This window comes from Syngnathoides biaculeatus, chromosome 14 (assembly GCF_019802595.1).
Source record: "Syngnathoides biaculeatus isolate LvHL_M chromosome 14, ASM1980259v1, whole genome shotgun sequence".
Lineage (NCBI taxonomy): Eukaryota > Metazoa > Chordata > Actinopteri > Syngnathiformes > Syngnathidae > Syngnathoides > Syngnathoides biaculeatus.
The window spans coordinates 7,219,050-7,240,546 of record NC_084653.1 but is presented as its reverse complement, the minus strand read 5'-3'; the positions used below and the strand labels follow the sequence as shown (position 1 = coordinate 7,240,546).

The window sequence follows — 21,497 nt, the reverse complement described above, 5'->3', positions numbered from 1 at the left end:
CCATTGAAATCACCTGACCAGGGGCGTCCACGTTCGGATCGCGGACCCCCTGCGGTGGTTTCGTTGTAGGCATTCTGTTATACCTACTGCAAACGCTGCAGTCCTGGAGTTCACCTTTAACAATTTGTCTCATAAAAGGATGCCACCAGGCGTGGAGTCGTCTCAGTGTTTCATCCACACTCATATGGCATGTTCCATGGGCTTCAGAAATTAGATTTTTCAATTGTGTCTAATATAGAATGCACTTACACTCTTTTTACCATACGCCATCCTCAACTTTGACACCCCCTTTCGACTTCCACATACTTTTCTTCTGGACTTGGTTTTTCCTGCTACAACTTACTGTCACCTCTTGTTGATTGTCACATTCAGACTCACTTACAGTAAGTTGGAGTGTTGGTCGTCACCCCACAACCTTTTCTGCTACTCAATCTCCTGATTCGGTTCCTGCTGATACAAAATCATTAGTTCAAGAGTGACCTTTGCATTTTATTACTGCTACCGCTGTTGGGAGCATTGAAGCATCTCACAATTTGAGAATGTCGTCCTGATGTTTAATGGGTGGACTGTTTGCAGTTTGGAAATCGTTTCGCTGCAATTCTTTTAATGCAACATGAACTGTCATGTGCGCATACACTGAATCTGTGTAAATGTTAACTGACTGATTTTTTTGTCAACTTGAGTGCTGCTGTTAATGCCAAAATTTCTGTGGGTTACTGCAAATCCGTCTGTGAAAAGAATCAAGTCCGGGTTGTCAAGAGGTTTCGCATAAAGTTCAGTGCGGAGTGAGTTTTCTTCCGTAGTTCTTTGTACACAACAATGCGGTTCTCCTCCGAGCAGACCTCCACCCATGTTTACCCCTTCATGAGTAAAGAGAATATGTGGTTGTGTTAAAATTGCTTCAATTTTCCTCTGTCTTCCTCCGGTCATGGTGAAAGCTTGACACGTGACGTACTGGACTGTACTGTGTGATCTTTGCACAGTCAGCGGGTGATGAAGAACAATGTGAGATGTCTTCTGAATCACTCTGGCTAAAGCAGCAAATTGAGTCTCTTTGCTCATATTTTTCCAATGGAATTGATGCATACAGACAAACTTCTCGAATTCCTCTTTCCCCTTTCTGATAAAGAGCAGCAGAAACACTGCAAATCTTTTCAGACACGTCACGATAGAACATGCGACTGTAATCAGGAATTGCAAGAGCTGCAGCAGTGGAAAGGTGTTGTTTCAAGGAGATGAAGGAAGTGTCTGCTTCTGTGGTCCAACAAAGAGTGTGAGAAAGATTGCGCATACCTTGTTAATTGACCATTCTTCGGAGTGGGTGAATGAGTTCAACAAAATTTGGAGTATGAGTAACATGGAGTAGTTGGAAAGACCGAGAAAGGCCAGCAAGGTTTTGACATTTGTTGGTTTTGGGTGATGGAGGATATCGTCTTTGTGAGAGGGAGATATTCCTGTGCCATGGCGTGAGATCAGCTGTCCGAGAAAGGAAACCTGTGATCGGGCAATCTGGAGTTTGGACATGGAACACTTCAGTCCAACAGAGGCCAAATGAGAAAGCAAAGAGCTAGGGGCTTCAAGACAAGAAGTTTCAGATGAAGCCGCCAGCAAGAGGTCATCCACATACTGCACCAGGAGAGCCCCATGAGGCAATTCAAGCAGAGACAGCAACTGATCAAGACAGTCATTGAAGAGTCCAGGTGAAAGAACGAAGCCTTGAGGCAGGTGATTGTAGGAGTAACAAACACCATTCCAATTGAAAACAAAAATTTCTTCATTGGATGGTGAAGCAAAATAAATCGTTTGCCAAGTCAATGCAAGTGAGAGGAGTGTGGGGTGATGTAATTTGGGACAATGCCGAGTGCGGGTTCGGAACGGGCAAAGTGAGGATTAACACGGCCGCATTAATTGCCCGCAGGTCATGGACCATGCGAAACTTTCCAGCGTTTGTCTTTTCAACAGGCAAGATGGGGGTGTTAAAATCGGAGCCAGGAATTTCACACAACACCCCTGCTTTGAGCAAGCCATCAATTGTTTCCAATATGCCAATCATCCCGGCCTCTTTTACAGAGTATTGCGGAACATATATTTGTCCTGGTTTCATCTGAAACTCAATAGGTGAAACATTGAAGAGACCAACATCAGTGGGATCCATGGACCCAAGCGATGTGGGAAGGGAATCAAGAAGTTGACCAGCAAAATCGCTGTCGGTTGTTTCACGTCCATGGTGCCTTTCCAGAAGCTGGTGCTCCAAAACAGAAGTGGGTAAAAATCTGTTAGACTTAATCCAATAAGCATCAAGTTACAGGGAATAGAGCAATAGAGAGTGAAATGAATTTTCCATTCAGATGCATGTGTGCATGCCAGGACAAACGGACCGAGAACCTTCGCTGTGTGCTTAGGCGAAACCATCAAGGAGACATGTGGGTGACAGGGAGGCATCGAAGGATCCAGAGGATCCACCATCATATACCATTTGAGTTGTTCAAGAGTCAGAAACACCGAAAAGGCAACACCTGGTTTGCCTGCAAACAAATCACCCATGTTCAATTTCCACATGTTGTTTTCAATTTCCTGAAATGCCTCACTATACATCTCATCCCCTAATCTGTCATATTACAGAGTACAATGCATACAATCAGTTACCATATCATAAGATCTGAATTGCGAACCCAAGGTGACCAGAGAGTCCAAAAGTGTTCAGCTTCGAGCGAACCACTGGAGTCAATATCCACTCTTGCCCAATAGATGTCGGCAGTGGCGCATGCCACAGGATGTTTGTTCAACAAGCGGAAACTGGGAGGTGGCACCGGAGGCAGAGGCAGCCGAGCAGCAGTAGGTGTTCCCATCTGGAAATTCCAGGATGAGTCCAACAGTGGTGCATTTGATGAGGGGGCATGTGGCGATGAGATCTCTCCTCGATTGTAGCCATGTGCTCCATCCAGACGCTTGAGGTCACTGTCTGCACTCGCAGGCCCAATGACCAGGCTGTCCACAATTGAAGCACACATTACGGCCACCAGGGGCGCATCTTGACCCATGAATGAACCTGCTTGATACATCATGCACTCAGAACCAACAGAGGGAGATGAGATCAGAGCTAGAGTGGCTTCTTCCTGCTTTTTAGATTTTGCAACCGCAACAATGGCAAGTTGTGTTTCTGTAGTTTTGTGTTTGTCAACCTCAGCACCAGGAAGGTCCGGATTGACCTCCATGGCCTGCGCCACAGACTTGGGAACCCCCTTTAAAATGACTGCCCGGAACACTTGCGAATGCAAAGCAGAGGCCGTAGGTGCGTGTCCTGTTTTCAGAGTGTAATCAGTGAGGGCTCTGTCAAAAAAAGCTGCAGCCTCCTCATTTGCTTTGTGAGCAAACACCAAATGTGCTGTGAACATTTGTCTCTGCACTGCTTGAAGCCAATTGGCACCACCAAATTGCATGGGTGGAAGTTTCTGCAGCAACACATTCACATCAGTGGGAGAGAAAGGTTTGTAAAACATAGCAGGGTTACCAGTAGCCGGGTCAACTTTGGCTAACATGGGTGTCTGCAAGATTTGGAAACGAGTCACAGGCCTATGAGGAGGAAAAGCTGGACCTTTGGAAGATTCCTCTGGGTCTTCAGGACCTCTGGTTTGATCCAAAACGGAGTCAGGGTGGGCACCTGAAAGATTCTGGACATGAGACTTTAATTCTGCTAATTGATTCTGTAACTGAGCAACATACAAACTGTTTTCTCCTTCCCCATTCGAAGAGCCTCTAGCTGCATGTTCCGCAGCATAGAGAGCAACTTCCTGTTCTCTTTTCAGTTGGGCTGCTTCTTGTTCAACGCGAAGGGCAAGGTCCTGCTCCTCCACTTCAGCGTTCCCTCTATCTTCATGTTCAGTAGTGGTTCTCTTAAGTTGATTTCTGATATTTTTGTGGAACCTCTTGGTGTCTGTTGAATTCTGCCTAATACAATCCTAGCTGAGTCAAACGTGTGAATGGGTCAGCTCTCAAGTTGGCCACTTTTTCCAATCTGCCTTCTAATTCTCTAATGGCGGCAGTCACTCCAGCAGCCAAAGTTTCCGCAACTGTATTCATGTTCGATGTCTGTTATGCACGAGTGAGAGACGTTTGATCGTCTACATCTACTTCGAGCCGGCCCGCAATTACATTCAATACTGGAGCCTGAAATTCATTTAAATCTCTCCTGGTTTATGGTAAGGTGACGGTACAAATGGATTAGTTGGAGACAACGCCCAAGGCCGTTTCTCCTCCTAGTAAGGAGGCGGCGCTGAGGGAAGTTTGGGTGTTGACGGTACCAGACAAACACTTTCTTCCTTAACAACCAAACGGGACAACTTAAACGCACATCCCATTGCCATCATTCTTTCTTCCGCTTTCATTTCCACAACTTTCTTAGTATTCTCCCTCACGTTTCTACCTTTTGAAGACAATGTTAATTTTTTTTCCACTTCCAACTTTAGAGCTGCCACTCTTTTAACACAAGCTTATTCCGTTTCTTTCATTAATGTCACCGAACATGCAGTTGAAGCAAACGGAACACTTCCTCATCCATTCTTTCAACTGTTCTTTCTCACTATCTCATTCATTCATTTTCAGGCAACCATCCAACACACACACATTGCATGCATTTTTCACTTGTTCACTAAGCAAGACTTGTTCAAAATGGTTTGGTATTTGCAAATCGAACCATTCACTTTCCCTATCAAACTGTCCCTCCATTTTGTTTTAAATCGAATCCCCCCTCTTTTTTTTGTAGTCAACAGGTTTTTCTATTTGGAACAGAGAGGCAGATAAGTGACAAAGCAACAATAAAGCAGAGGGTGGCCCTCCTTGCACACTCATGCAGTGAACCACTCAAAGAACTCACCCTTAAAAATGCAAATATATGTACGAGTAGTGTCGCCTCCGTTGATCTTGCACTCACACACACACATACACATACGCACGCTTGCCTCACTACGCTACAATCGTGTGTGTGCGTGCGCACGAGACACACTCGCGAGCCAGCAGATGCCGAAGGATGCTCTTTTTTTTCTTTTAACTACCACTGGGTATCGTCATACCCTTCTTAGGCCATTTTATTAAGGTCACTTTAATTTCTCTCAGATAGATTATTATTAATAATATTGTTATTATTATTATTAGTTTTATTAATTTTTTTTCGAGCCTCTTTATTTTTATGAAACAGTCCTTTGATTTCGAATGAGGAATTCTTGTCTCTAGGATTCTCTGAAAAGAACGAGAAAACTTCCCGGTCCAGAAAGTTTTTGACTGGCCTCAATCTTGTTCTGCCAGTCACGGGATTTCAACCTATTTGTGTTGAGACTACCATTTAGGTGGGACGCGACGGTTACCCACCAGGGTCTCGAACCCAGTAGTATACCACCTAGTTTCCCCTACGGTTCAACCCTCCACAGACTAATTTCACAATGTCACAAATTCAAACGTGACATGGACCTCAACCACAGTTAACAGACAGAAGATCACTTTTGGAGGATAAATGTCCTCTTACCTTCTCAATTGTTGGCCGGCCGATGTTCTGTCTGTCAACAAACATCTTAGTCCGAAATCACGTCCGGGTCACCAATTGTTGGAGGACGCTTTTTTTCCTTCGCTTTGCTTAATTTTGGGTAGTGAGAATGTTGGTTATCCAAATAAAGGCTGGAGATGATGAACAGTTTCTTCGAAGAATTTACTTATAGAATATTCCGGGCACTTATGAGTTCGAGACAATTGCTGTAGAGAGCAGATCACAAGTGCGAAGGTACAGAGAAAGCACACAACCTTTATCTTGTCAGAAGGGCGGACTATGGGTGTTGTCAAACCTGTGGCATGACATCGGGGCTTTCCACATAGACAAAGGGTTTCTGTCTCAACCGGTTCTAGCTGGCAATGGATTATTGCAAAGTGTCCAGTATGCAGTTCATCAAGGTTAGCCTACATGCAGAGATGCGCTCAAGGACACATCTGGCTACAGAGCAGAGCCCCACTGAGGACATGAGGAAATTATGGAGTCATGACTAAATATGGGCACAAGACATACTTCAATTTCAATGAGGAATGAGTGTTCATGGAAGAAATTATTAAAGCACCACTGTCTCGATGAATTTTGTTACGATCTTGGTCTTAAAATGAATAAAACTTGCTAACATGTCACCGCAGTAAATGATGAGCATACATGAGCATCATAAACTGACAATTTCTCTTCTCATTCACCACACAGATGAACAGCCTCTCCAGGCAGGTGTCCAAGCTCAGCCAGGAGCTTCAAGAAATGACGCATCTGCTCAAGCCACTTCTCCTCAGAGGGCCACCGCAACAGCCACTCTTGCCAAATTTGACCCCGCCTCGCAGCAGCAGCACCAGCCGGCTGTCGGCAAGCGCAGGCCCGACGGTGCCCACCCCCGTCACGTCGTGCTCCCTCCTGAGACCGGACACTCATTCCCTGTTGGATGGTGCAGACGCGGAGGGGGTTGACCTGCCGCAATGCCTTCTCCCGACTTCTCATTCACCACAACGGCCTAACCCCTCGCCACCCCCGTGCAACAATCTTCCCTTGGCAAAGGAAGGACTTTTTGAGGGGTCCCCAATTTTGGCCTCCTCCAGTTTCTGTATGTCCTCACTGCAGGATCATCCCCCGCTGGCATCTGTCACTCCATCACCGTCCCTCTCCTTCTCCATGTCCCTCTCCTCTTCGTCCCTCTCTTCCTGCCACCCGTCCCGAAAAGCCACTTGTGTCAGTCGCAGAAGCCTCCTCCCCCCGCCTCCCTCCCAGGACACACCTCCTCCGCCGTGGCCCCCGCACTCCTCCGCGCCAGCGTCTCTTGCATCCTCACCCGGGGACCACCATTTGAGACCGTCCCTGTCCGTCCCGCTGGTGTCCCCCGTGGGTACCACTGGGACCTCCCTCTTCTCCCTGCCTTCATCTCTGGACTCACAGGGCACAAAACCCGAAGAAGGCTACCTGGCTTGGGCTTCTAACTCACATGTTTGCCGACAGACCGGGCCGGGCGACAGTGTGCTCCAGGAGATTGAAATGCAGGAACGGCGGGTTAAGGCGGGTGAGGGGGTGGCATCCTCGGAGCACATCAGTTTCATCGATGATGATGAGCCAGCTGGATGAGAGGTACCAGAAGAGAAAAAAAATGGGATCAAAGGAGGTAAGATCAGGGAAAGGAGGAGCACCAGTCTTCAGCGGTCAACCGATGGAGCTACAACAGCACAACTTTTGTTTTATGGGGTGTCGAAACTACAGCATATTTTGCGTAAAAATAATAATTGACATGACCCACATCATTTGCCTGCAGTGTACTTCTTACTTTCTACACTGGGTAGCAAGGAAGGAAATGAGAAGAGAAGAAGAATACATTTGTTCTCATCTCGCACTTCCTCATGGTGATTGTTTGCTACTCTTTCTGATCAAAGTCGAGGTCGTTTGAGCTCAGCTTGCTCTGGTTTAGGTTCTGAACCGCTGCTCAGTGCAGGGACAGGTCTGTTCGAGTAGTATACAAAGCTATCAGCCACCCAAAAAATCCAAAAGATTGCATGTATTTTTGCTCCATCACCATTGCCAGGCTTTAAGAAAATATTAATATACAGTCATACAGTCTATAGAAAGTGCAGTGGAAAAGTATTTGCGCCCGTCTCTAACTTTTGGGGGAAATAATTTTCCCAATTTAAGGATCATCAAACAAAGGAACAAGCAAATGTGAATATGAAAGACAACCCAAGTAAACATTAAATGCAATTTTCAAGTGATGATTTTATTATTAAAGTGAGGATGAGATGCCCTCCTAAATCACTCAACAAATTATGATATCAGATATTTGGCTATTCATTCGTCGAGTCTAATGATGATGATAACAAAATGGCAGTCTATGCATTCAAAAAAATGCCATGTTGTGACAAGAGTGGTTGGATGCGTTCGCCACGGCTAGCAATGGCCATCGCTTGTAAACAATTATGGACGACCGCCAAGAAGATCTTAAAAAATCAGTTATTATTTATGTTCAAATTGAAACAAAACATGGTACTGGCAGCTAGATGATGATGATGATGATGATGATACTGTATTATCTTTTAGCCATACGAGACACATGACAATAGTGAACGTGCAGTTGAAGTTGTTGGAAACTGCGACGAGTCTGTTTGATGTCGTCAACCGATTCAAAAATAGAATCTGTTCTGACATCTACATGAAATGGCTTACTCGTCGATTCTTATTGTCTAAATTAATATACATCATTCAAAGAATGATTTTGCAAGACATGATCATGACTTTTATTGTTTTTTAGGGTTAGGGTTAAAAACTGCAGTTTATGTTTACTTGGGTTATTCTTGTGGGATACAGTACTTATGTTTGTTTCATGATAAAGTGAGGAAACTGCAAAAACACAAAGAATTTGAGATGGGATTGATACTTTAGCACAGCAATGCATAGCTTTACCTAAACTGATGGATTGCTTTTAGCTTGAGAATGTCAAAGTGGCCCTTCCATCCTTCGATGTTTCCTAATGGGGCCGTTCGCAGAAAAAGTTTGGACACCCCTATTTTACAGTACTCTTGGTGGTCCATCTCTACAGCATCTGTAGCAGAAACTCCATGGTGAGTTTACCTGACTTCTAATTCTCCCGTTGCTGAGTTCCAAATTTGAGACTTAGCATGGATATCTTCATACTAGCGCTTGCTTTCAGTGGGTCACCTTCATGAGTGCAGTTGTTGTCATTCTTTCTCTGCCCCCATACTTAAAAAGCGTTGGGACTATATTGGTTACAGGCCCAGTTGTGCACTCCACCACGTCAAAAGCAGCTTCCCACTTAGTGCCCCACAAGTTGAAAGTATTTTTCAAATTCCAGGAGGTTTTGTTCTCTGTCCAAAGAGGAACTGTGTTAGTTTTGAATGTGAGCTGGCACAAAATGGTTCAATGCCTTCCTACAAGATCTTTATATGAACTAAGAACAGTCACATCTAGGAATTTGCATTCAAACGAGAGTCCTGCTTGCTTTGCAAGTTTTAGGGATTATTATTTTTCTACAGTCCATGGAGGACCTTATTGAACTTGAAAGTGAGCCAGCAGAAATTGACGGGACATATCACTCTCAATCTTTGATTGAACTTTGGCCCCATCCGTCCATCTATTTTCTGTACCACAGTTAAAAATAATAATAATAATAATTCAGGAGAATAAGAGAATCTTTTTTTTTTTTTTTTCAAACCTACCCGACCTACGATAGCCACGGTAACTTGTGTCTAATGGCAGCTTGCTGAGTAGCTTCCACATCCTTTTTGACTCACTGATTTTCAGGGATTGGCGTTCTGCATCGAAGAACCTTGTTGATTTTGAAAACACGTTGTGCAAACAATGATCCGTTTTCAAGATAACCCAGGAAGCTAATATCAAGGTCAGATATATAGGTAAACAATCTTCAAGCATTTAGGGTGTATCGTTAGACGTAACTAAGGCTGGATTGACATACACTATGAGTGCCCGAACCCAATTGAATGCCTCTGTCCATACCTGATACATACTGGACTTTTATCCACGTTTGAAACAGGCTTGACTTCAGTCTGAGAAAATCCAACTCCAAGCACTTTTCTGCTTTACGCATGCCAACTCTGCAAAAAAAATAAAAATAAAAACATTTAAAAAGAAGGAATTGTCACTTGAAGCATGCAGCGTAAATCCAGCCTAAGGAAGAGCCTGTTAATTTTCAAATTGATTTTTTTTTCAAGACTTAGCATAGTTCATACATGATCCGTTGGTTTGCACTACCAAACACAATTCGCAACTAAACATCTTGAAAGTTTCAGGGATCTTTTTCTCCTATATCAACATAAACTCAACTGATTTTTTGAAATGTGATTTAGGAGGGCCCTCATCGCTAATGTTCATAGCGGATACTGACGATAAGGATTCTTAGAACAATGTTAGATTTGAATGAGATTTGATACCAGATCAAGTAGCCCAAGTTTCATGACTAGCTCATGTTCGGACAATAAACCAATTGATTGATTTTAATGGATATTTGATCTGGCATAACCCAGTCAGCAAATATTCAAGGTCATGTTGTAATATTGTTTGGTTGCTCATTTTCAAACCTTTGACTACGGATGTGTTACCACAAGAAGGGAGAATCTTTTAACTTTAAAATTTAATCAGGAAGTAGCCAACAACAACTACTTGATCGATTTTTTTAAGGCTATTTCAACTATGATAGTAGTTTATAGTGTAAGTCAGGGTGCTTGATCTTCAAGTCTTCAGGGAAAATGGCTCTATCGACAGAAAAACCGACAGAAAAACCCTGTTGATATTTAACGATGATACGAGGGGCAGTCAAAAGTAATGAGCCCAATTTAATTGAAACTGCTAATTATTGTTTTTTTCCCCAGAAATGTTCACAGTTTGAGTTTAAATACTTGTTTGAAGAATTATTTAAAAAAATGTTTTGTTGAAGTCTGTGTCCTCTTCCTATCAGCAATTTGGAAAATGACGTACTGCCGGTTGTCTGTCAAGCAGAAAGTTGGGGAGAAAGAAAAAGAAGTGAAAGAGAGAAGCCACAGTAAACTACAGCACAGTTAAAAAGGGGGTGTCCAGGATCAAAGGCAATGAACAAGATCCCAGCACTGTTCAGGATTGACCACTGAAGATAGTCTGGTGCTCCTTTTCTTGTCACAGTGGTTGTTGGTTGGTTGCGGTTGTTTCCATATGAGTGACAGGAAAGAGTGGCTGCGTAAACAAATGGTTTGTAATCCTCCAAACAATTATTTGGATCATAAATTGAATATTTCTGAAAAAAAAAAAACATAAATTCTTCATTTCCTTTCGGCTTGTCCCGTTAGCGGTCACTTTTTTTCTATTTCCATCCAAGGCTATCTCCTGCATCTTCCTCTGACACCAAATTTCCCTATGTCTTCCCTCAAAACATTCATCAACCTTCTCTTTGGTCTTCCTCTTGCTCTTTTGCATTGCAGCTCCATCCTTAGCAGCCTTCTGTCCAAACCATCGAAGTTTGCTCTCTCAAACCTTGTCTCCAAAACATCCAACTTTGGCTGTACCGCTAATGAGCTCATTTCTAATCCAACCTGTTCACTCCAAGCAAGAACCTCAGCATCTTAATTTCTGCCACCTCCATTTCTGCTGCCTGTTGTTTCTTCAGTGCCACCGTCTCTAATCCGTACATCACCACTGTTTTATAAACTTTGCCCTTCATCCTAGCAGAGAATCCTCTGTCACATAACACACCAGACACCTTCCGCCAGCTGTTCCACCCCGCTTGGACCTGTGTCTTCACTTCCTTACCACACTCACCATTGCTCTGGATTGTTGACCCCGAGGATTTGAAGTCGTCCACCCTCGCTATCTCTTCTCCCTGGACTAACTGTTCCTCCTCTTTCTGAAAGGCCACACAACATTCTTCCTTTCTCAGCTTCCACCACATGATCCTCTGCTCTACCTTTGTCTTCTTACTCTTCCTCCCCAGCACCAGAGTCATCCTACACACCACCATCCGATGCTGTTGAGCTACACTCTCCCCCACCACTACCTTACAGTCAGTAACCTCCTTCAGATTACATCGTCTGCACAAAATATAATCCACCTGCGTTCCACTCTATAATCCACTCTATGTTCCTGCCTCTTCTTGAAAGTGTTCACTACTGCCATTTCCATCCTTTTTGCAAAGTCCACCACCATCTATCCCTCAAAGTTCCTTTTCGGATGCTGTACTTGCCCATCAGTTATTCATCGCCCCTGTTTTCCTTCACCAACATGTCCATTACATTCTACACCAATCACAACTCACAACTGTGTCTGGGATGCTCAAAACGACTTCATCTAGTTCCATCCAGAATTTCTCTTTCACCTCTAGGTCACATCCTACCCAGGTGGGGGGTGGGGGGGGATTTTATTAGCAACTAATTACATCGGGAGTCTCAAACAACACAATATTTTGTGGCCTTCACCTTAATATGAGACGCTGCTTCCAGCACCCCCAAGGTAAATTTAGTTTGAGAGCTGGAAACAATAGCTGAATTTCCACCGGCGCCCTGCAGGTTAACGGTGTCAGGGTCAAACGTTGTTAACCCGGGCCACGACTGATCCAGTATGGGCTTCTTTAGATGAACGTCTATATTTGTTTGGCAAAGTTTTAAGCCGAATACTCTTCCTGACGTAACCCTCTGGGTTTATCTGGGCTTGGGACAGGCCTAATGTTAAGTACTTTATATTTAATTGGGCTCATCACTGTTTGATTGCCTCTTGTACAAGGTCCACTTGTCCTTTTCTTTGAGATACAAGCCAAATTTTCAACTGAACGTTGTCACACTTTTCGATATATGCTGTCCCTCATCATGATAACCCTATCGATTTGTAAAGGATATTTATACAATAGCTCAGAAAGCCAACAGAAGAACCTGCTAATTTTAAATGAAGGTTGAGGCAATACCGTCCAGGGCTTATCATCTAACGTCCCCACAATAAACCCATATATTCTTAAGGATATTCATACTCAAACTTTCAGGGAATATGGTTCTCCTGTACTTCTAAGGAAGAACCCTAATGGTTTTAGGTGAGCTTTTAAGCGTGAAATTTTGAAAGTAGCCTATTTTTTATTTTAAAGGATTTCTGACCCATGTGCCTAAATCTGTCACAAGTCAGGTTGCCCACCATCAAGAAACAAACAGGGTTTAAACAGACAAAAGTAGCCCCCCCCCCCTTTTTTGTGTGTGTGTTTAGAATGGAGTTTCATTGTGCGTGCCAAAGCCAAACTTGTCACTTATAGGGAATTAAAAAATGGGTCATGGTGGTGGGACTATCATGTAGTTTCGCCGCATTTGATCAGGACTGTTTACAACTTTCACATCACTCCTGAGCTTTAGCCATCCAACCATCGGTGCCTTCTCCTCCCTGTCAGCACTCCTGACATCCCAAGCAGGCATTTGGAACAAAATGAAAAATAAAAGCCATCTGATTAAACCTTGCACCTTGATCCCAAAACATATTTTTGTCATGTGGAATTGTGGCGGGACTATTTTTGCTGATAATCTCCAATGTAGCACACACGCACACACACAAGCATGCGCAAACAAGCACGTCAACAAAAAGTGTTCATATTGAAACCCTCTTTGCCAAAGCTGGTGCAAGACACCAGCCTGGAAAACTACACTACCCATGAGGCATCCCTGAAAACTGAGTGAAGGAAGGGGGCTGAGCACTACTGTAAATAGCTTTATTTGGTTACATCACACCATGTTACCTGTAAAATATCACTTTGTTTTTTTACACTCCACAACAAGACGACAAGAAGGAACTCACTGTGGGACAGGATGAAATTGTTGGTATGTTTAAAAAAAAAAAAAAAAAAAGTAACATTGTGAATCCAATGCATGTCACAGCTTTTGTTGCATGAGGAATGTGCCTGCTTTGGAGCTGCACGGGGTGGCAGCGTGTACACAGTATACCCTGCGGGAGGTCTAACGTATTTTATTATTAAAAAAAAAAAAAAAAAGAAAAGAAAGGGAAAAAAGACCTGCTACAGGCACCGGGGTTTTCCGACAATAAAGATGCATTGTTTTGTAATCATAATTGTGGACTCCTGTGATGTTTGTGGGAACCACTACTTTGCTCACTGGAAACTTTATGTACAGCTGCGTTTTTCTAATGTGATCCAATACAAGAGTAGCATGGACAGGGATAAAAACTAACAATGACAAAAAAAAGTGATACAGATTAAACAGAAATTAGAACGTTATCAATTGTAGCCTTCACTTTTATCTTCAGTCAGTGAATAGTATGCTTGGCTGGACCATCAGCCAATAAGAAAGATTCATTTTCTATGCCTTCAAATTGTCTTAGCATCCCACACTCAGATGATACTCCATTTGATCTGAACTCCTGCAGCAATTACTGTGTGAAACTCCAGTAAGGCACAGAAGAAATGAAAGAAAATTTGGACCGTTGTCCATCAATGCCTGCCCCTCAGTTTTTCCATATTTGATTAAATGTGAGCAGAGAAGAAACTGCTTGACCAGGCCTGTGGTTGCTGCTTGTGAGTCTTGGTGCCTTCAGTATCTCCAACAGGAGAAATGCATGATCTTTTAGCTTATTGGATGAAAGAAAAGTCCACATTTGCCATCAAAATGTTATTTACAATCTGTCCTATCAGGTTTGTAGCATTTGACTGAATGTGAACACAGAGTATACAGTAGCAGTTTATTAGTCGGGGTATACGCCTTTGGCAAGGGGAAAACAGAATCATGCCCTGACAAGGAAGTCGGTGGGTCAAATCATGGGCCTGACAGTCTACTGAAGTGTACTTGTGCAAGAATCTGAACCCGATATTGCCTCCAAACAAGAAACATACATGTATGTCAGTAGTTTGAAAGAAAAGGAGAAAAAGATCTATAAGTTGGCCAGACAGAGGAAATAAAGAGTGGAAGATTCAATTTCATGTCAAAATTTGACAGATGATCATTTTTAGGACCTGAGGCCCAAAGTGTTGACATTGTCATAAGTGACATTTCTGGAAATGGGGCCGGAGATCCCCACAACTGGAGGTCATACTGGTAACAGTATCAGAAACCAGAAATCCGCCAACCAAAAGTTCAACCAGAAATCTCCAACCAGAAATCCCAGGGAAATGCTTTAAGACTTTAGGGAATAGACAGGTCTGCAAGGCACCCCTTCAGTGGTTCCTCAAATCCAGTCAGCAGTTCTAACACCTGTTGATAGATTGAAAACACATTTGCTAATAGATTTACGACCTAAAGGAGTGGAAAAAGTCCCCAAGAGTATCCCCTCCTGGAAATCACAAGAAATCGCAGGGAAATGACTTACGGCTTTGTGGGACGGGTCAAAGAGACACCCCCACAGTGGTCCTACACATCGGGTCACCTATCCGATCACACACTTTTCAATAGATTTGCAACCTTAGAGGAGTGGACAAGTCCCTAAGCTGGCCTCCTCTAGAAAAGCCATACACCTCCTGCGAGACCCCCCCACTTCCACTCACTTCTTCACCCCATCAAATATTCTCAAGCATGTCCAAAAGATCCTGTCAATGGGATGATAACACAGACCCAACTGTTGTCTGTTTTGTACAAACATTTTTCTTCCCACGAAGAGTCACTGATGGTGTCGTGTTACACACGCCTACCTTTGGTGCGGGAACCGTGGGATCGACTCCCGCTCAGTGATGGTGTTGACATCTGCCCTGCGACTGACTGCCGACCAGTTCAGGGTGTAGTCCGCCTTTCGGCCGTAGCTAGCTAGAATAGGCTTTAGCTCTCCTGTGACCCTTGCAAGGAGAAGCGGCTTGGATAACGGATGCATGGATGCCCTTATTCCCACGACAACTATAGTCTATGTAAATAAACAGTCATACACCTGTGTTATACATATATGTTCTGGGAGTCAATCATAAACAGTTGAGGGTGACTTCTTCCCAGGTCATTTTGAGCAAAGAAAACTTGAGTGCAACAAAACCACAAGACTCCTCTCGTGTTTACGGGAAGTCATCCTAAAGAAACAATGTTTGAATCTTGAACCCTGTCCTTATAAACCACAGCAAATACATAATCTTAAACTTCCTAGAGGGCCGCCCTCAAAGATGTGTGTCAGGGCAGGCTCAGTCTTAAGGTAGTGCACTGATGTCACAATATTTAAACATTGAGTCTCTTGTTGATTACCAAACAATTATTGATGCGTTTTGAAAGCTGAGAGAAAATTTACTAAAAATTTTATATCAGACTAACTTGCCAGAAAAATAAAGCAGCAGCACACATTAGCTCCTTTGCAGTGACTGGATGGACTTTTGGGGAGAACATTTAATGAGATGAGATTTAGTGAGATGTGAAATGTCAGTGAACACTTAAGGGACGTTTTTTTTTTTTTTTTTTTTTTTAATGGGGGAGGAAAAACAAAAAAGGAAAACTTAAAACATGGTCGCAAATATGACACATAATGCTCTTATACTGTGCTGCAATTTACTGTTCACAAAAGGGGGAGGTGCACGAGGGGGGATTCTCAAACAGTTCATTTTAATCTTTCCCGTAATACGTACAAAAGTAGATTTATCAAGAAGTTAAATGAACAGAAGTCAGGATGGCACAGGACTGCGTGCGCGACGAAACAGTTGCTTCAAAAGGTAGACCAAAGAAAAACGACCAATTTATTTTTAAACGTCTGAAAACAACGAGGTAAAATGGGGGAAAATAACATTCCAAAAATAGATATTTAGAAGTTCATATAATATATATATATATATATATATATATATATATATATTCAAGAGGTATGTATACACAGGAATGAAAACATCCACATTTCAAAATAGTTGTATTCCCCTTCCCTCTGTCTTTTGTCTTGAAGAGAAAGAAGGAAAGCACCCTCTTAAGAATAAAAAAATAAAAATAAACAAGTTCTCATCATCCAGTTTCCTCAACAAGTCGAGTCCATGACATACATGATGTCACACCAAAAAGCTCCAAGCTTCACAAAAAATAGTAATAATCTCCAAACCATCAAGGAAGCTGTATCGTTACAAGGGGAAGAGAAAAAAAAAAATAAAAAGAGGGTCTTTGTGCAACTCAAAAAGTTTCAGCCGTTGACCAAACAAAACCAGCAGGCGTCTTCCCCAAGTGATGCTTGCGATACCCTCTTGCGGTCATGCTAGGTACTGCTGCATGGCCGTCTTGGCCCTGTAGAGACAAGAGTGCATTTGTTGTTTTATTTCGTTTATTGTGATGAAGAAGGTGGGAGGCAGGTTGAGGTTCACCTGTCGCAGAGGTTGGCGTCGCAAGCCTGGGAGAGTTTGTGCAACATGTCCACAAAGCCCAACTCCCTCAGCTTGTCCTGACGCTCCTGCGAGCCTGACAACACACACAGGGGAAAACATTTCCTTAAGCCTTTTGGACTGGTTTGAGTCAAAATTGACAGCAATAAAAACAAATACCCAAAATATCTCTTTTTCTCTTAAGTTTGAGGTTTTCTCTAAATTAAATACTGAATTTGGAAAAAAAAATGTTTTAATTTGAAACAATGCATTTAAAAACTGAATCCAAATAGTTTATTTCACAATGACCTTAGGTGTGATTGTGAGTGCGAATGGTTGTCTGTATATGCCCTGCCATTGGCTGACAACCACTTAAGAGGGGACCCCACCCCTCGCCCGAAAATATCTGTGAAAAGCTCCAGCATGCCCACAAACCAGGAAATGGATAGATGAATATTTTCACATTCAGTTTGATCATTTCAGATTCAACAAATTCAATTTCAAATTAGGAATAGTAATCGCTCAGCAATGCACAGATTTCTTCTTTGGCCAATCAGTCCCTTTGTTTTTGAGCATGTGACATTAGAACTCTCCCAAAAGTAAAATAATCTTACCAATTAGAGTATCTTAACCTTTTTACCACCTTTCACATAATGTTTCATATCCATGTAATAAGAAAGCGATACAAATGGTGGTTCCTTTCAAACATAGAAGGCGGTGTCTTGAAGGAACATGTCACACTGATTTGACAGTCTATGTCTCTCTGCCCCCCCCCAATGATTTCTTCATTCAGTCGCTGATGTCCATGCCTTATGCTTTACTGACACTTAAGGGTACAAAGAGCAAACACCACGTAAAGATACAGATGGATTGGGGGGGGGGGGGGTTTTACATGAATGCATTGTAGTCCAGCCCTTATGCATCCCTTCTGCATTTTGGGTAAATTTAAATCTGGATTTTTACTTGGCCACTAAAAAAAAAAAAAAAAAAAAAAAAAACACTTACTTTTTTAAATTTGTATTTATTTTTGTTTTTCAGCCATTCAGAGGTGGACTTGCTGGTGTGTTTTGGATCTCCTCTACATGATCCAAAAGTGCCTATGTTTGAAGCCACAAACTCATGGCCAGATGTTGCCATTCAGCATTTTCTGCTACACAGAAAAATTCATTGTTCCATCAATTACAGCAAGTTGTCCTGGTCCTGCAGTAGAAAAGCAGCCCCAGGTGATCAGACTGCCATTGCCGTGCTTCACTTTTGGCAAATTTTATATATATATATATATATATATATATATATATATATATATTTTTTTTTTTTTTTTTTTAATTTATTTTTTTTAATCAAATGCTGTGCCATTTTTACATAAGATAAAACGGTCCACAATTCTTGAAAAAAGTTCAATTTTCAACTCATCAGTTCTCCAACTGTCTTGAGGATCATCAAAATGTTTTTTTGGAAAATGTGAGACAAGCCTTTGTATTGTTTACAGCGGTGGTTTTCGATGCCATTTTTGGCCAATGTCTTTCTGATGATAAGAGTCATGATACAGTCATGAACACTGACCTTAACTGAGGCCAGCGAGGCCTGCAGGTCTTTAGATGTTCGGTGTTCTTTGTGACCCCCTGAATGAGTCATCCTACTCTCGGCGTAATTTTAGTTGATCGTCCACTTTTGGGAAGGTTTAACACTGTTCCCAGTTTTCTCCATTTGTGGATAATGGTCCTGACAGTTGTTCTGGAGCCCCAAAACCTTGGAAACGGCTTTGTGACCACTTTCAGACCGATGGATTTCGATTCCTTTTTTTCTCATTTCTTCTTCCATCATCAATTCCATTTACAAAGCTTCACATTGAGTGTCCTCAGCTCCCAAACACTTATTGAATGGTTTGAACTGTCTTTTTTTTAATTTTGTTTGTCATTTTTATTCTTTTTAATCCCGTTTTAAATGTTTTATCTCTTTGTTTTCAAATTACTTTAATCATGTAAAGCACATTGAGTTACCTCGTATGAAATGTGCTATACAAATAAATTTGCTTTGCTTTTCTTTGCTTTAACCTGCTATATAATCACTGTTTTCGAATATTTCGCAAACTTCATTTTGTGCAAGTTCAACAAAGTTCAAACAAATACATTGATTGATTGATCCCAGTAGGCTGCCTGCAGGGTTTGTCTGTTTTACCATCTTCCTCGTTCCAGATGAGGTTAGAGATGCAGAAGGTGGCTGCGAGCTGCAGTTTCACGTTGGAGTGACCCTGAGGGTTAGAAATATGTAAGACATTTAAAATGATCAATTGAATCCTACAAAAATTTGTTAGGACCAGAGCATGGAGTGCAAAAGGCGTCTTAAGTTCTTTTTTTTCATCATTGAAAAAAAAAAAGTCCAGTTTCACACAGCAAGCTGACATTTGTTTCAAGCTACATCTACTTGAAAAAGGAGAGGAAAAAAAAACCTTAAAATACAAGCACAAAAATATTCAAAAGGTTGGATATTTTATCACTGTCTGCAATTTCCAGTCACTCATCAAAACTGAAAATGCCCAAAGATTTGAAATGGGCCTCTAAATTGAGAAGAATTTGGGTTACTGTGCATGGGGGTGGGCATGGCGAATAAGTCACTGGGCAAAAATAAGTACCTTTCAGTACCACTATAAAGACCAATACTATCACTTTCCAAAAATAACATCCACATTTTACTTGAAAATTTTCAAAATAGTGACGTTAGGAGAAAGAAATATGACAAAGTTGTGAAATTATGAGAAAAATAAAACCAAGATTTACAAGAATTCAGAAAAAATATTACAAGCAAAAAAATGACTGAAGACAGAACAGTACAAGAAATACAAAATGCATAAAGAAAATAAACTAAGTTGTCATAACATGAAAAATTAGTAATTTCATGTGAATGAGGTAAAAATGTACCCAAGTAATGATTTCATTAGGATACATACGCCATAAAAAGTAAATAAAAATTGTACATACGTAAATATTCAAAAGAAAGTTCTCAAATATACTGGATGTTCAATACAACTAAATAGTATTCTGGCAATGATTCAGTGGCGTACTGCAAGAGAGCAAGGGCCGATTCAAGTGGGCCACAGCTTTAACAAGTACAATGACGATGCACAGAAGTAGGCCTACCATGTAGTATTTGATTTTCTGGAGCATGTCGTCGTTGGTCATGATGAGCTCCTTCGCTGTGTTGCCGTCGGCGATGTTCGCGAGGATGCACAGCGTCTGTTCAATGACACAGTTGAACTACGAGTCAGTCAAACAAAACAGTGCGGCAAACATCCCATATTCGAGCAACAGTCTGGCTCCTCTCACCTGCTCTTTGACCTCCACGCAGTGTTCAGCTTCCAGGATGAGCGTGACGGCCTGCATGATCTGCTTCCCGTGGGAATTCATGATTTGGTCGATGTGCTGACCACAAAGAAACGTGCTGGCTATTATTTGCATGAAACTCACAAATGTAATAATTACCACTTAGTTGACACTGATAAGGAATTCAGGGTGTTCTGCTCTAAAACAGGTTGGTTGTGCACTTCCTCATAGGGTTGGGAAATGGATAAAGACAAAGATAAATCCTTTCAAAACTTTTGCCACCAATTTGAAGGGATGGTGCTGGAATATTGATTTTGGAAGCATTTCTGATTTTGCTTTACTGTTGGAGCAAGCTGGAGGTTGGTGGGGTTTTTTTTGTCAACACTGACTATTATTTCAAACCATTTCTAATTCCTTCCACCTTGCCTGGGGCACCAGTTGCATCTGAAGAATAAACAACTCTGAAGCATGGTGGTGCCACCACCATGCTTCACTGATGGGGCTCTTTTGATGTTGAGCAGTGCTGTGTATACAGCAAACAATATAATGCCACCAAAAACCATTCACAACCATTCACTTTCTACATTTTGCTGTTCCAGACTTATGTTGGAATTGATTTGAGTAGTTTTACTTAAAAAAAGAAAATAAAATCCCATAATTACAATCTAAAGAAATTTTTTCAGACAGCTGTGCAATTTTTTTTGAAAAACTCATCTTTTAAACATAAGTATTCACATCCTTGGGAGAATATTTTTTTTTTTGGAGCACCTTTGACAGCAATCACAGCATAAAGTCTTCTTGGGTATGCGATTGGTTAACCTGCTTTGGGGCATTTTCTTGCATTCTTGTCTGCAGATCTCAAGGTCAGTCAGGTTGGATGAGCAGCATTAGTGAACAACCATTTTAAGGTATTTCCAGAGATGTTTGATTGGATTCAAGTCTGGGCTCTGGTTGGCCCACTCAAGGACATTCACAGGCTGTTCCTGACGCCATTCCTTTATCTTGAATGTGCTGTGGTCAATCTGATCTCAGAGGTCTGCATATAATTTCCGAGATTTTGCTTGGTTTCTGCTCGTGATATGGACTCCGACTATGACACCTCATGGTGACAGGTGTTTGCCATTCCAAATGATCTTCAAGCAACTGAATTTCCCACAGGTGGACTTTAGTCAAGTTGTAGAAGCATCTCAAGTGTGATCAGTGGAAATCTGAAACAACTGAGCTCAACTTTGCATGTCATAGCTGCTTCTTTTCCTTTCAGCTTTTCCAGTTAGGGGTCGCCAGAGCGTGTCATCTTCTTCCATCTAAGCCTATATCGTGCATCTTCCTCTCCAACACCCACTGTCCTCATGTCTTCCCTCACTACATCTATCAACCTTCTCTTTGGTCTTCCTCTAGCTCT

At 42.0% G+C, this 21,497-nt stretch overlaps 2 protein-coding genes across 3 annotated transcripts in view; one reads left to right on the top strand and one right to left on the bottom strand.

The window, feature by feature from the left end:
* Positions 1-8,092, top strand: part of kcnh3 (potassium voltage-gated channel, subfamily H (eag-related), member 3) — a 178,410-nt gene extending 170,318 nt beyond the window's left edge. Inside the window, exon 15 of the mRNA XM_061840886.1 lies at positions 6,230-8,092. Within this exon, the coding sequence (XP_061696870.1) occupies positions 6,230-7,129 (900 nt within the window). The 3' untranslated portion in view covers positions 7,130-8,092. The remainder of the gene's footprint in view (positions 1-6,229) is intronic.
* Positions 8,093-16,322: 8,230 nt separating this feature from the next.
* Positions 16,323-21,497, bottom strand: part of armc8 (armadillo repeat containing 8) — a 28,138-nt gene continuing 22,963 nt past the window's right edge. Inside the window, exons 18-22 of one of the 2 annotated variants that reach the window (XM_061842652.1) lie at positions 20,099-20,194; positions 19,913-20,008; positions 18,905-19,026; positions 16,779-16,872; positions 16,323-16,701 (exon numbers count right to left, since the gene is read on the bottom strand). In XM_061842652.1, coding sequence (XP_061698636.1) covers positions 16,591-16,701; positions 16,779-16,872; positions 18,905-19,026; positions 19,913-20,008; positions 20,099-20,194 — 519 coding nt within the window. In that variant the 3' untranslated portion in view covers positions 16,323-16,590. The remainder of the gene's footprint in view (positions 16,702-16,778; positions 16,873-18,904; positions 19,027-19,912; positions 20,009-20,098; positions 20,195-21,497) is intronic. The other variant, XM_061842653.1, reaches the window with a different exon arrangement.